Below are 15,237 nucleotides of genomic sequence, written 5' to 3' on the forward strand. Positions count from 1 at the left end.
CTGAAATCAAAATAATATAAATTTGTCAAAGTCAAGTGTAGCTTTTTCATTCTGACCCTGAAAAGTTTTTCTGTAAGTTTTCACATTTCAACCTACAAGTAATTCTACGTGTCTGGACTTCAATGACTGCGCTTTGTGAAGTTGCACCAGGTTTGGTGTGACTTTCTTGCAGTCTCTTTCTGTTACTTGTCTATTTGGAGGCAAAATCCAATCCTCACCTATCTGTGGTCATAACTTTCATAAGAAAAGAGAATCATTTTTCTAATTACATCGGGAAACATAAATATTGGTAATCAAAAAGTATAGGGAGGATCCCAGGAATTACACTAATGGCATTCAGTTCCTTCCCCATGCTCAGAAGAACCAAGTGCACACAGCAGTTTCAGGAAAAGTCTAACTACTCAGAACATTCAAAAGACTTTGCAAAGAGGGAACAGAAAATTAACAGCATCTCAGAAATACTTTTATGAAATTTTAAAAATGGTCAAAGATTGGCATGCTTTCCGACTGAAAACAGAAGTTAGAGAAGAGAGGAAAGACACTAATTGTACCACAGATCCCGTAATTTATTTCTTTAGATTCTGGAGGCATGCTACATCTAAAAATAATGTATTTGGAAAGTACTGTCTTAGCTGTACCAATTTTTAATAGGCTACACAGACAGGCATGAAAAATAAATAAATCCTATAAATAACAGCTCTAGTCTATTGCAGGGTTTAGAGATGAAGTGGTAGGCTTATTAATACAGCTCTAACAGCACATATACTCCCCAAAGTAAAAATCACAGATCAACATAAAACTAAAGATAAAATTTTCCTTGATTCATTCAACTGCAATAACCTACAGCCATCCTGTATTATTAGAATACTGTATTGACTACAGAAGAGCATGGCCTTTGCTTAACATACAGCAAAACTCAGCAATGTCAGCACCAGAGGAAGCCAAATCATCAGAAGAAAAGTAAAGCCATTTATTTCATCATTTAAAAATTATGCAAAGGACTGCATCTTTTTCTGACGGGACTTCAATTTCAATATTCCAGAAAACACAGTCGGCAGCCAAGTCTGGAAATAAAAGGTATCTTTTAGCAGTCCATCTTATAAGGCATGATTTTTGTAAAATCACACCAATTGTGACGATAGCCTCTGAGGCACAATTTTTCAAAATAAGGCTCAAGTAACCTAAAGGTAAGTATATGTCATGATATCTTCCTTTCTTGTTCTACTGATATTTTAACAAAAAATATACATATTTACTATGAAACATATAATCAACAGATTAAATAGATGAACATCTGTGTGAGTTCGGAGAAAAATGAAAAGAATTTTCTAAAAGCAATAGCATTCTGTTTCCCTAGCATGACATAATACAGCAAATGTATTTGCTTTTTGAAATAGAATACAAATTCTTCCTTAAAAATAAAGGTTTGTATCAATGATGGCTAAGGTCCTTGCAACGCAACAAAAATACTGTAATATTTCATCATTTAAAAGATCTTCTGCAAAACGATGAGGGAAATCAACTCCTTATGTTTGGATTTTTCAATAGTATTAATCCACATTATGTCCTCTAGTAAAAGGGCCAGACAAGAACTGCAAGCCCAAAGCAGACTGCCCATATCATCAAGTTCACTAAATGCCATGAAGTCTGTTCACATCTCCTCCATTAGTCACCCCAAAGCAGTCAAGGATCAATTTATATGTCAGAGCACATTTGGGGTAGTTACGGTCTCATTCACCAGGTGACTGAGTGTGGAATTAACCCTTAATCCCACAGAGCACCTACCTGCCAGACCAAGTGTTCCTTCACCACAGCTGATCTCGATAGGCACACGCCCAGCACGATGGTATGAGAGGCTGAGGTCAAGACGCTGGCAACTATAGCATCTCTCATGTTGAAGGGCAGCATGGTGTAGACCACAAAAATAATGAACAGGAAAAAGGATACCTGCACAAAACAGCAAGACAAAAAAAGAAGTACATCAAATTCACTCTGGTATAACACTCAAAATGTATCATTTAATTTTGGGCTGACTTCAGCATAAAGTTACACAGCAGATTTTCACAGGAACTTTACTGTTAACCACTATCCACTGCAGAAGAGTTATTTAGGAAGAATTTACTTAGAAAGGTTTTGGAAAAATTGGGTTGCTTTTCATTTAAGAAGTACAGTTTCGAGATACTACTTCACAGCTAAACAATTTCACAATCCTTCAATTTATTTAGCTTTTCAAATTTAACTTCAATTTTATCTTTAACTTTTTTTTTTAGTCAATCTGTTTACAATTAGAGGTAATCTGGGATCAGTGATTCCTAATTGCCAGCTGCATTGCCTACCAATTGCCAATTAATTCACATACTCTTCCAAAGGAATTCCAATGCAGAAAGATGATTTAAGGAAATTTTAGATTATGTAGAAAACCAGTTCCTTCAGTTCAGTTCCACATTTCCAGTTAGAGACTGGCATGAGAAGTGCCCCTGAACCCTAGTCCCATGGGTAGGATTTCAAATGCATCCAAGACCTGCTAACCCTTCAAGCAAATAAAGCTTCCTTGCTTCAAAGTTTCATTTTGTAAATGACTAGGGGCAGGAGTCATTTACATATTGATGACAATTTTATGACTGGACAATAAAAAATCATCCTTGTTGAACTGGATAATTTCCAGAAAATGAGGCTTGCATTTTCTATGTCTGTCTATGACTATAGAGTCAGACTAAACAATCCGCCTCACTAATAGTATATTTAAGGCACTTAGTAAGACTTACCAGTGGATATAACCTCACACTTATTGCTTTTTAAATCTGACAAAGCAGTCTAACAGCCATATAAAAAGTATTGGGTATATTGCAAAGCCTCTAGCAGCAAACAACTGGGTAAGCAGTACAATACTCTACCAACTCCACATATGTCCTAATGTTGTAAACAAGCATCCCTTCTGTGAGTTATCCCACCACCTTCCTTGGTTGAAATGGATGCAGAAGTCCAACCCTCCACAACCAGATTTAAGAGTTTTGGGGAGTGTTGACCCCTCTTGACACTATGTACTTAATGAGCACCGACCAGTCAGAATTTCACAGGAGCCATGTTAAAAAACATTCAATAACAAAGTGACCTATCAGCTCTTATATCTGCCTGTAGATAATCACTTGACATTTAATGTGCATCCAAAAGCAGCTGGAGCACAGTTGTGCAACCCAGAAGAGGTAGGGTATCTATATGTTTGCAACATAGAGTAGTATGCATTTAACTGCCATTGTAAAATGTGCCAAGCAGATGCTGAAAATCCATTCAAAATCATGCATTCTGTGGTGAAGATTATCATAAGATTTTTGCTTCTTGTCTACATTCCTGATTATTTTAACTGATAATTTTATGCTATTCCATTTGTTCCCATCTTGAAAATAAGCTTCAGTTGCTTATAAACTCCAAAAAAAAAAAGAATTTAAACTTAAAAACAAAGTCTTAAAAACAAAAAAAAAAAAGAAAAAAGAAGAGGATATAGGATATGATTAACAATATGTAGAATGCAGTTACCCTAATGCTTGTATACAGGATAAGATCAAGGGATTTGCAGCAAATGCAGGTGTGCAAACTTCATTTGAATACAGAAAATTCCTCAGACCCCTGCAACCCCAATTTCCCCTTCCACACTTCATGTGGTTGGTAAGCCAACTGTTCATCTGGAATAAACCGCAGATCAGCAGAAAAAATGGCACAAGGCAGGTCGTAAGTAAAAGAGGCCGCAAATAAAGGAAACATGATTCTAATAAATTCCCTTCTTTCTGAAGCAAACATTTTCAGAGCTACTCCCCAAGCTCACCTGGATTTTCAAGGTACAAGAATGCTTTCAGAGCTTTATTATTCTCCCACCAATGGCCATCACTGTAATAAGTAAAAACTCCAGATTGATTCTTTTTCTTTGAAAACAGCAGAGGAAAAAGAAAAGGCTTTCTGAACAAATATCAACAGATAATTAATACAGACTCTGAGTCATCTTTCAATTGCTAGGACAGAAGTCTCATCAGAAATACAAATGGAAATGGCTCCTGTCAATAGACCTCGAAGCCTGGTGGCACTCTTTTCCTCTATTTCTGGCAACAGTCTAATGACCTTACTTAAACCCAATGAACTGAGAGCTGGGTTTACCACAGGCGTCCTTTTTGATGATTTCATTATGGTTCAAGAATAATCTCCTCAACTATCCTGAAATAAAATATTTCTACTCTTCAGTCTGATAGTGAGATGTAAGCAGTGGGTAATGGTATGACGAGGGTCTATGCAACATCTTTCAAAAAGTGTTTCTATTTAATTTAGTACCATAGAAAATGATACTCAAAATATTCTTTGCAGGTTGGTTCATGTAGAAAGATTCACAGTCAGTCTTTGTAGACTGAATTAGTCAGCAGAACATGCACCAATCCTTCAAAGTTTTCATGACTCTTCTGTAAGGATTAGCAGTGCTAATATAAGTACTAAAAAGTGCTGATGCCAACACAGAGCTCCGAAGGACTCCACTCTCCTGTTGCAAAGAGTTAGTAGTGCATGTCACTGCATGTCCACAGTTGGTGTGCACATAGCTGTCAGCAAACACAATATTATTTTACAGTGCACTATTTTGGACACTATTAGAAGCAGACTGTTCCACCAAAGCATGCCATAACCACAAAGCTTGTTGGTGTTTTGAGACTGTGTTGGAAGCAATCTCTGATGAGTCATAATTACAACTGCCTACTTGAAACATTCCTTTTTGTCCTGATCTGAACTCAGACCACTTTAGGAATTTGATTAGCAAGTTTTTGGAGGACCTTGATATTATCCATATCTTAGAGGATCAGGAGGCTTTGTGCATGGATGGTAGGAGTCATGAGCTTTTGGTAATGCCGGTGTAACATTTAACAGAGAATGACCGACTGACTATCCTGCTTCATCTGACAGTTATCCTGGTCCTTCAGATCTTTTGTCCATTATTCTTGATTGCTCGAACTTAGCCAAAGTTGTGTTTTTTTGCTGCTCTGGTTTTCTCCCACAATTCAGAAGCTTATCAATATGTAAGCATCAATACATTTCCACAGCAATTTAAAGGATGATGAGTTGCCCTATGTGGCTATTTAGGTATAATAGACTACTTTTTCTGCAGATTTTATGTAACTACTTTCAGTAGCCTCCTGAAAGGGTTGTTATATTACTATATTAGGTACATATGACTGTAGTAATACTATTTTAGCTATATTACTGTAGTGATTCCAAATACATTAAATCATGGTATTTTTTTGTCATTGCGTCACCAGAGGTATGTTGGCTACTCCAGTTCCTGATACATACTTGTGAATGATACAGGAGAGAACTGGTCTGAAGTAGTTTGGTGGTACATAGCCATTGCTATTTGAAAAGTCAGTGTTCTGGATTGGCATGACAAGTACTGCAGGGGAGTTGCAGTCCAGCCAACCAACTTGTTCTCAGAAAATAATCATCCGGAATCTGAACTCACATCTTCCTCTCTTTTGCTTCGCCTTTAGTTTTACTTTGGCACATTGCGAAGCAATTTAAAATAAATAAATAAAAATTAAACCCCCACTTTTGCCTTTTAAAGCTTAAATATTCTCTCTTTGTAAATAGGGTTCCACAAGGGATGTTTCTTTTGACATTGAGAACAAAGGTGTAAAGTTTAAAACCATTCATCCTATTATCAATTATATTCCAGCAATGTCTCAAAATTTCCCCAGCTGACTACCCTTTTTAAGGATCCTCTTAAATGGTTAATAACAATTGATTTGACATGTGCGAAAGTTGCTCAACTTAATGTTACTCTAACCAGAATTTCCCCTTGAGGAGTATGACATCTTGACCCTGAAGCAGGCATTCAAATGTAAATGTGACCCTGTTGCCATAATTAAACTGTTTGACTGCAAATATTTACATCAAGTGAGTCAACTCATTATAGGGTCATTTTCAGAGGTTTGTCAAGATTCAACTTCTTCCTTACTGTGGAAAAACAGGGAATATAAATTCACTATGTAATTAAATAATTATCCCTTAGAAATACACTTGGATTACAGCTACTGATTTCAAATGTTGATTATATGCACAACAGCGAAAAGAAAATATCCAATCCTTCTAAATAAATAAATGTGTTTTTCATATAATTGGCAGCAATCCTACAAAACCTTTATAAATACTATATTCATGATTTAGTAGAACATTTAGGTGTCAGAAGGGCATTTCCACAAGCTATAAACTATGTAAAAGCTTTGTGCAGGCAGAGTAAATGTTGCAAATACATAAAGGTCCTCATCATTTTCCTTGGCCTGAATTCTGGAGCTCAGATTTTCAGAATGAGACATGAAACAGCCAGGAAATATTCAAAGAACAGTATATGCTGCCCAAAGAACAAAGAAATACTACTGGGTGCTAAAATCATTTTGTTTTCTGAGTCATACACAGGAAGACTTAAATTGTGAAAGCACTGGCAAGTGGAAGGTGGAACTGTTGTTAAACACATCCTGCAACACAGGAACAAAAGGCACTCAGTGAAGAAAACTTAAGAGATTAAAAAAATACATTCTAACATAGCAAGCAGTGAAATTCTTGAACTTGCTGCCATAGGAGGTCAAAGAGTAGCAGCAGGTTGAAAAAAAAGATTAAACACAATCATGGACAGTATGTCCATAAAATAGTAATAGAAAGTCAGGACAAAGATGTACTCTCTAACATCCGTAACTCAACTATAGATTCTGAGGGTTTATAAAGAGAGTAAATCACAAAGTGAAGAAGCTTTTATGGTTTCTTCATACCATCTTCTACCATTGCTGGAGACATCTAACATTTGCCATTGCTAGAGGGACCACAGAACTCATCCTGCAGGAACAGCCTTTTTTTTCTTATGCAAAGAGACAAACATACTTCATTAAAAAAAAAAAATAGATAAAATCAGGAAAAGTTAAGATGCAGCATCATTCCTGATTGTAAAAGCAGAGCAAAATAATCCAACCAGAATGCGAATAAATCAAATAAGATCAAATAAATACACCAAAAAAAGAATGATTTTTTGTTTTGTTTTACAAAAAAGCAGTATTTGTTTTTTATCTGGTGCCTCCCAAACCTCAAGAATAAAACTGAAAGGGAAGATTTTTGATGAGATTTGCTTCATAAAATAATGCCAACAATATATTCTAACTTCATTTATTTCTACCGAACAGAAATGCTTATTTCTTTATTTACTATGATTACAGTGGAGGTAGTGAACTAACCCTGTAAATCAATCCCTTTTCCTGGTCAAGCTTTTGTCTAGAGGTGTTGTTTTAACTGATATCAGGAAACAAACGTTCAGTCATTACAGCTTCTGCCAAGAATCTACTTTGCAAGAAAAGAGGATAGCATCAAAACAAGCTGACAGCAGGAAAATTAAAATGGCTGTGATAAAGCATTTTCAGATGTACTGACAAAGTCATGATCAATATGAGAATAAGATGAAAGATTCCAGTACAGATTGCACACTTGAAATGGTCTGATTGCTACTGCCTGAATAGGATCAGCAAAATGGATAAGGGAACTGGAAGGAGCAAACAAGGACCATCAGCATTGATCCAAGGATACAAAGCAATTTCTGGTCCTTACTGTTGCCAAAAGAGGGAAATGAACTACCACCACGTCCATTGGCTTCAAGATAATCCCCAAACACAGTCGTGAAAGCCAGAGCCTGGTTCATTCTATAATCACCTTTTCTACTATCATTCTCTTCCACATTTTATTTCTTCTCTTTCTGCTTTATCTCATCTGTCTTGCCTGCAATTGCAGCATAGCCTAATTAGCCAAGCAGACATATTTATTCTGTTACAGCACTGATAGGTCCCGCAAGCATCCGGCAACTTCACAGCACACCATGTAGTCCATCAATGGCATGTGTTTGCAGCAGTTTGCGTGGCTAATTGGATCAGAAGACAGTAAGTTATGCCTTTGCTTTTCCAGTGGTGCAACTGGTGAAAAGAACCAGAGATAGACAATATATCATCTTTGTTAGTCTTCCCTTTTGTGTTTTCCCTACATAAATTAAGGGCAGTAATCTCTCAACTATCACAACTTGCATCAATTGTCCTTTTCAGAGAAAATGCTATCTGTAAAGCTACCTTTATTTTTCTTAACATAGCTCTTTTCTACAAGTGCGTAAGGGATTACAACATGTTGTTAAAAACAAAGCCATGTATTCCTACGCCATAGTAAACGCAAAAACAGACATAGCAATTCTGGCTGAGCCCAGGATGCCTGCTTTTCAAAACAGTATTACATAACAGCACAGAGCTTTAAAGTTAACTGCACTTAATCTATTTTAATATTGGAAAAATAAAAGGAACCCAAAAGATCATACAGCCCATTTCAGTAGATTGAAGTCCAAATCAATAGAAAATAACTTGATCTATTAAGAAGCTAATTTTACAAGACAAGTGGTTATGCTGCAAATTTACGGGAAGCACAATCAGAAAACACAGTGAAAACAATTTGGAATCGCCCTAAAAAGGCAGGAATACACTGAAAAAGAAGGGTAAATTGTGAAAAAGACCATTCTGGAGAAAGGATAGAAAGGACATGAGAGTGTCTGTTAAAATATGCATGATTGCATGTGTACAAAAATATGGTCAATGATAGCAATTAGTTCAATTCAGAAGTATAATAAACTAAGAATGGCAAGAGATGAGTACAGTCCATTGCAGGAACTCAGGGAGGTTTATCAGTACATTAGCTGAGGCAGAATTCTAACAGCAACCTTGATAAACTATTAATTATAACATAGAGAAGCAAAACCACCAAATAAAAATATCTACTTCTGTTAAAGAAAAAGCTAAATTTGCATTACACAGTAGGATAATCGTGGTACAGGTTCTGTTCTGAAATTAGACCAGAAGTATATAAGCCACAGCTACTAATGTTAAGATATTTTTAAGTAGCAGGTGCAATAAAATATACTCAAGTCTCTTGCAAGAAGTCTAGATTATGAATGTTGATTTTCAGTAACTTCTGAACATGGAGACAGTTCCAGAGAACTAGAAGCAAATCCATATAAATACAGTAGTTAGAAAGCATAAATATCTTCAAATAGTTCTCAATACAGCTGTCTACCTGAGGAAAACAGTTAACATGGAACATAACACAGAATTCAACAAAAACAAAAGTTACATTTGAATCAATACAGATTTGCAGCAAATATAGGCAGGCAATAATCTGTGAACTAAAGTACTTTGAGGGTGGGGGGAAAGGCACTCTGGAATTCTGGAACTGAATTTCTTGAATAGTTTATGAAATTTTATTCTTTCCTTAAAAACAAAAGAGAGCAAAACTCCTCCAAAATTCCTCAGAGTGCAGAAAAAAAAAAGAGCTTAAGGATTTATTTTCTTAGAGGGAACAATAATCTTTTCATCTGAAAAACTACTTCTCATGCCATACACGATGGCACTGATAAATATATTGTCACGTAATTAAGTTAGAAAACAGACAAATGCATAGAGAGAAAAAGACAATTAGCCTAATAAATACCTTAAATTTGAAATACAATTTTTTCCCCAGAAAAATAAACAAACTAACTCTTAGCACAGTAAAACACAGTTAAAGAGTTTGGCTTTTTTTAATAGGTCAGATTTCCATGGTGGTGCTGTCTGCCTCCAAAGGTTCTGGGCCAAAAATAATCTAGTAGAGAGCCTGAACAAAGCAAGTTTGATTTATTATAATTTTGTCTGAAGTGCACAGTTAATAGGGTAGTGTAACAGAAGTTGAAGACAGGACATGCTGCAATGGAAACACATGTCCTTTGAAATACCAAACAGGGAAGCTCCAACCACAGAAATCTGATAATCTGAATTTTGTGATTTTTATTTTTCCCTAAATGTATATTTTTGGAGTACAATCAGAGATGAAACACAAGAGATGACCACGGAAAAGAGCCCCTCCGTGACTGCCATGAAATACTGCCACTCTGTGCAGAATGGTGATAGCATAATGCTAATGAAAGGAAGGAAACTGTTTCCTACAAGAGCTGCCAGAGAAAGACAAAACACTTTTTTTGAAAAGGATATTAATCATAGAAATAAAATGTTTAGAAGAAGCAGACAATGTCAGAAGAATGACATTGCACAATCTGAGCTTTTAGGGGAAAAAATAAAGAGAAAAAAAAAGAAAAATACACAGCATTTATCTCTCCAAAGGCTAAAAGTGCTTCTTACAGCACACATTTAAAAATATGTGCCCCTACCTATGATACTTGCCTTATCCCACAAGTTTTCAAATTTCACCTATTAATAAATTCCCAAGGATTTTTATACATTATAATGTATTAGAGGTAGAGCCATGTGCTACATTGGGAAGGATGCAGGAGGAGGTTTATTTGGATGCCACTGGCCACATCTCTTCCCCGGCAGCCTCTGCGGAGGCCTTGTTGCTTCCCTGACACTTCTCTCTACGGTTTTGTTTCTGATTTACCACAAAAATAACTTTATCCAATTGAGTCAGTGAATATCATCACCACTGACCCTGCCAATAAATCTTCGTATGTGTGAACTTGTCTCAACACCCACACACAGCAAAAGACAGAGGCGAAAGATGCAAAGATTCAAGCATAATACAGGAATGTGCACGTGAAGAAAAAAAGGAAAAAAAATCTCTTTTCTGTTTTGGACCTGTAAAAGTTGGGTGCATTTTATTAGCAACACTTCATCGAAGACAAATAAAACTGAGAAAGTGTTCCTGCATTTTTTTCTCCCTGCTCCTCCTGCTACACCCAAATTTTCCAACCACCTCGTTCACCAGTCCTTCCGAGGCAAGGCATGGATTCACCAACACAGATCAATGCTGTCCACTCTTCTCCAGGAATTCAATTCAATAGGCACTCAATTCAATCGTAATTCAAGAAAAAAAAAAAAAAAGATAGGTATGAACAGATTTCACAGTAATTAAGATGAATGGAACCTATTTGGAATCAATGAGTGGCCTTTACTTTAAAATACGGTCTATTAGAGCTTTGACTTTTTTTTTTTTTAAACATAAAGACTGCATGGAGAAAGAAAAACAAGAAAAGTTACGTGGCCATTAAGTATCAAAGTTGGCACTTTTGCCATTAACACACTTATTGCAAATCACTATCTACACATGAACTTTTCAAGGTCACAAGTTTTCTTGGTCCAGGGTGATACCTTTGGAGAGCATGGAGATCTTTGTTGCCTCTTAGGATCAGACCCTTATGTGACCCTTATGATGGGGTTCATTCTCCTAGGATTCTTTTATTTATTTATTTATTTTAAGAATATAGCCATAAGGAATTTAATAGAAAGTCATAATACGTTCCTTCATTACTGAGAAATTATTGGACATTAATTTTTCTCCCCTTTGCCCTACACTTTGTTATGAAAATGAAAAATGAAAAACATAACCCTGACTCTTGAAGTGCATAAGTAAATAATTAACTGGAATTATTCTAATATAATTGCTTTATTTAAAACTTAAATCTTGTAATACAAAGAACCAATGCAAAAATATACTAAGACCAAGTGATCTCAATTATCAATATATTCTGAATTTAAATACAATTCTTTAAATAGTGAACACTATGAATATTTTTGTAAATTATTTCTTCAAACTACAAATAATATTGTACATCCAGGTAAGTATTTTCTAATTATCTGGTTTTATGTCCAGTTCTTCACTGTGGCTAATACTGGCTTCAAAGAGATTCATTATGTACCTACAGAATTTCTTAAATATGATGGACAAAGCTCATCACAGAAGTATGAACACAGGCAAAAAAAATGCCAGAATGATTCAACAAGCTTGTGTTTCACAGTGTTGCATCACTGTGTTGCAAATATTGAAATTACTCAAAAGCTAGTTTACATATTATTTTGCATGACATTCCAGGTGTCATTCATTGAAAAGACTGTTATTTTGTTTCACACTTACTTTTCTTTTCTCATTACAAAACCTTCTTCAAAACTTTACATAGAACAGTCTCTATGCGAGCTTTCCCCAAAGGAAATCACAGCACATTCAATGTCCCAGAAAACTTGACAAAATTTTTTGCTAAAATTCCCAGGAACCAGAATAGCACCTTTTCCCAATGAAATATGTTTAGCCAGAATACACCATCCATATCACAGGTCCACTAACCTGAATTAAACAATGAATTGTTTGGCATCACAGCTTGTTTCTCCACTTAATGGAACCATAGGAAAAAAATGGTTGGCATGGGCAACTGGAGGTAATTCAATCCAACCTCCTGGCTAGCTTCAAAGCTAGATAAGCTTGAGACCACTTCAGATAATGCACCTTGAATAAATATACTGGTCTCTACCACAACTGTATTTGCACTTATATAGTAAAGAATTAGCTAAAAGAACTAAAAGAAAAGCTTTAAATAGAGAAGTATACTGCATTGAAGTATGTATCAACAGTTACAGCTAAATACTCTCTCCTCATAAGCATTTGTAGATCATACTACAGAAATGAATGGAAATTATATATGGCTTATAGAAGTATAATACTGTTATCAGATGATATACTCAGCACACTTCTGAGGAGAGCGGACAGCTACAGAATGGGCATGCTATGCCAAATCTCAAGTCACTGTTGATTTGATTTATTGCAAACAATGCGAATGAAAAAAATCTGCTGTGGACCTGAGAAACAGGCTGTCTGTGAGGTGAAGCTGGAGTTCACACCAGTTCCATGAGAGTCAATGTGAAAAAAAGTAATTTCTTCTAATCAGTTCAAAGCCTCTAGCCTTTAAATAACCTGGAGAAGCAAACTAAGAATACATTCCAGGTATTCTATATATAGTATGTCTTCCGTCTTTTAGTTTACCCTACTCTAAGAATACACTACCATCATTGTAAATCTATACCAATACCAATATGTATTCTTACATAAACAAAACTCTCATATTCCTTCTCTCTAGTGGAAACGAGCTTTCTTGCTCAGTATGGCAAAAGATTCTTACAACACCTAGCACAAGAGATGCTTCAGACCAGGGGCAAATGATGGAGAATACTGGAACAACTTGGCAGCAGCCAGATTTTTTTTTTTGCTCGTCTCCACTGGTATACTAGTTCTTTCCCACTACTGCAGAGGTAGGTTAGAAGCAAGACATGGGCAAGTGCCTGATGACCACTGTGTCTCCTCAAAACCAATAACCCACAGGTATTAATTCCATTTATATTGCTGGATAAAGCAAGTTCGACAAGTAACATCTGTAGTAATACACAATATAAAATTCAAGGAATGGAAGAACTGCACACAGAGCACAGACACTGCCATATTAGACAGAAGAGTGTTTCACCTTACAGCATGGTTTGTTGTAGGTCAGGTCCAGCACAAGGAGACTTAAGAATCTCCTCTTCCTTCAGTTCACAGAGACTATATCCATGCAAGAAGAATGGAGAAAGGGATGAAGATGCAAATCTCAAGAGATCCTTAGGCCATATTGGGTCTAAAGGAAACATATATGTCCAGATTCAAATCCTGTTCCATAATGAAGATGTACAATTTGTGTAAGAACATGTTTTCTGTGCATAAGAACATGGTGCCTTACCACACAGTTGCATAAGTGCCACAAATAGCCAGCTAGAATGAGGGAAATCTTTAAAGCTGATCCAAGGATAATTAAATATAAATATAATTTTCCTTCATTTTTGACATCCCATCCCCAAAGCATTCACAACTCTATATCTTATATAGATTTTGTATGTAAATCATTTATCCCACAATTATTTTAACCTGGATTGTGTTACAGATGAATGGTGGCTCCCTAGCCAATCCCATCCCTGCTAAAGCTGCAATCCTTGAAAAGGAGATATTGAACCACACTTTTGAAGTTCTCAGTAATCATTATATCACCTGAGAATGTAAAAATAAGTATCAAGCTACATGAAATGCCCAGAAACTTGAACAAGAAGAGTTTGCATGGAAAAAGTATCTTTAAATGAGGAGCACCCACCAATGGCATTTGAAACATGAGAAACATTTTATCTCCAAGATCCTTCCAACAAGCTTGGGCAAATTGTTAAGACACTTCAGTTTACTTAATTATTCCCTTGCATCAGAAATAATAATCCTGCTCTGTTTTTCCATTTATACATTAAGGAAAGCAACACAACTGCACTAACACACTAAATGGTTGATACCTAACGGCATATCCCAGTTGAGAGTTATGAAGCTCCCGCTTTTGCAGATGCTAACATTGTGTCTGGAACCCAACTCAGCAACCAATAAGCACTGATTTACAACTAGTAAGCATTGACAAGTTGCAACATAACTATCCTCAGGGCTTGAAACTAGCCAGAGGGTGCCAGCACACCATCACAGCACCCGAGAGAACAACGTCAGTACTTACCAACGAGAGGAAACAGAAAGAAGATCAGCTATCACAGGACTACAAGCTTCCCCAGCTCGTAATTTTAAACATTCATGAAAGTACTTCTGAAATCTCAATACAAGTGCTAATCTTATGGACACTGTAATTGTTTCCCCACTATGACACAGGAAATGGGAAACAGAATGCCACAGTTGCAATTCTCTGCAATTTGAGGTAATAATGGAGAAATCTGGTGATTATTCTGCATCCAGTCCACCTCTACAAGCATCTTATTCCTACAGGAATAGTTTTGTGAGAGGCTAAGCTAGAAATAGAAAGAAAAGTGAATTAAAGAGGGCAGAATTAAAATCTAGGAATGGACTGCTATCAAAACAGGTGCATTCAGTGGCACCTCTTACAATTATTAATTGCTTCTCTCAATACAGGTCTTAGAAGAGATAGCTAACCAAACCTACAGTAAAGGCAATATTTGTGATCACTGAACATAAAACGAATAAAAGATGTTTTATGTACATCTTCATTTATTTCCCTGCAAAATTATTTCAACTTTCTTTTGTGCCACAAAGATTAATTTTTATTCCTAAGGCCTTTTTTCTACTTGACTCTTATCGCAGCCCACGTCTCAGAAAGCACAAAACCAGGCATGTTTTACTGTTGCTGCAACCCTCTGACAGATGTTTCCATACTATGTAATAGAAGAAAGACCAAATTCAATCCAGGTGGAATTACACAGGACTAAGAAAAGCTGAGGGACCAAAGTACAAGCTCCTCTTGCACTCTGAAGCAAGCAGTTCACACATGAAAAGCCAAAACTCTTGTACCTTCTGAACCATTTTGATCAAGTTCTTTTATTCCAAACTGATGGTCAGCTTTTGTAAGTAGCACAGCCA

The 15,237-nt window shown here is 36.2% G+C and overlaps 1 protein-coding gene across 1 annotated transcript in view; it reads right to left on the reverse strand.

The window, feature by feature from the left end:
* Positions 1 to 15,237, reverse strand: part of ADCY2 (adenylate cyclase 2) — a 159,274-nt gene that overhangs the window by 106,187 nt on the left and 37,850 nt on the right. Inside the window, exon 3 of the mRNA XM_026048527.1 lies at positions 1,786 to 1,947. Coding sequence (XP_025904312.1) covers positions 1,786 to 1,947 — 162 coding nt within the window. The remainder of the gene's footprint in view (positions 1 to 1,785; positions 1,948 to 15,237) is intronic.

The sequence above is a fragment of the Nothoprocta perdicaria genome, unplaced genomic scaffold (genome assembly GCF_003342845.1).
Source record: "Nothoprocta perdicaria isolate Ctin4 unplaced genomic scaffold, notPer1 scaffold_55, whole genome shotgun sequence".
NCBI classification, from domain to species: domain Eukaryota; kingdom Metazoa; phylum Chordata; class Aves; order Tinamiformes; family Tinamidae; genus Nothoprocta; species Nothoprocta perdicaria.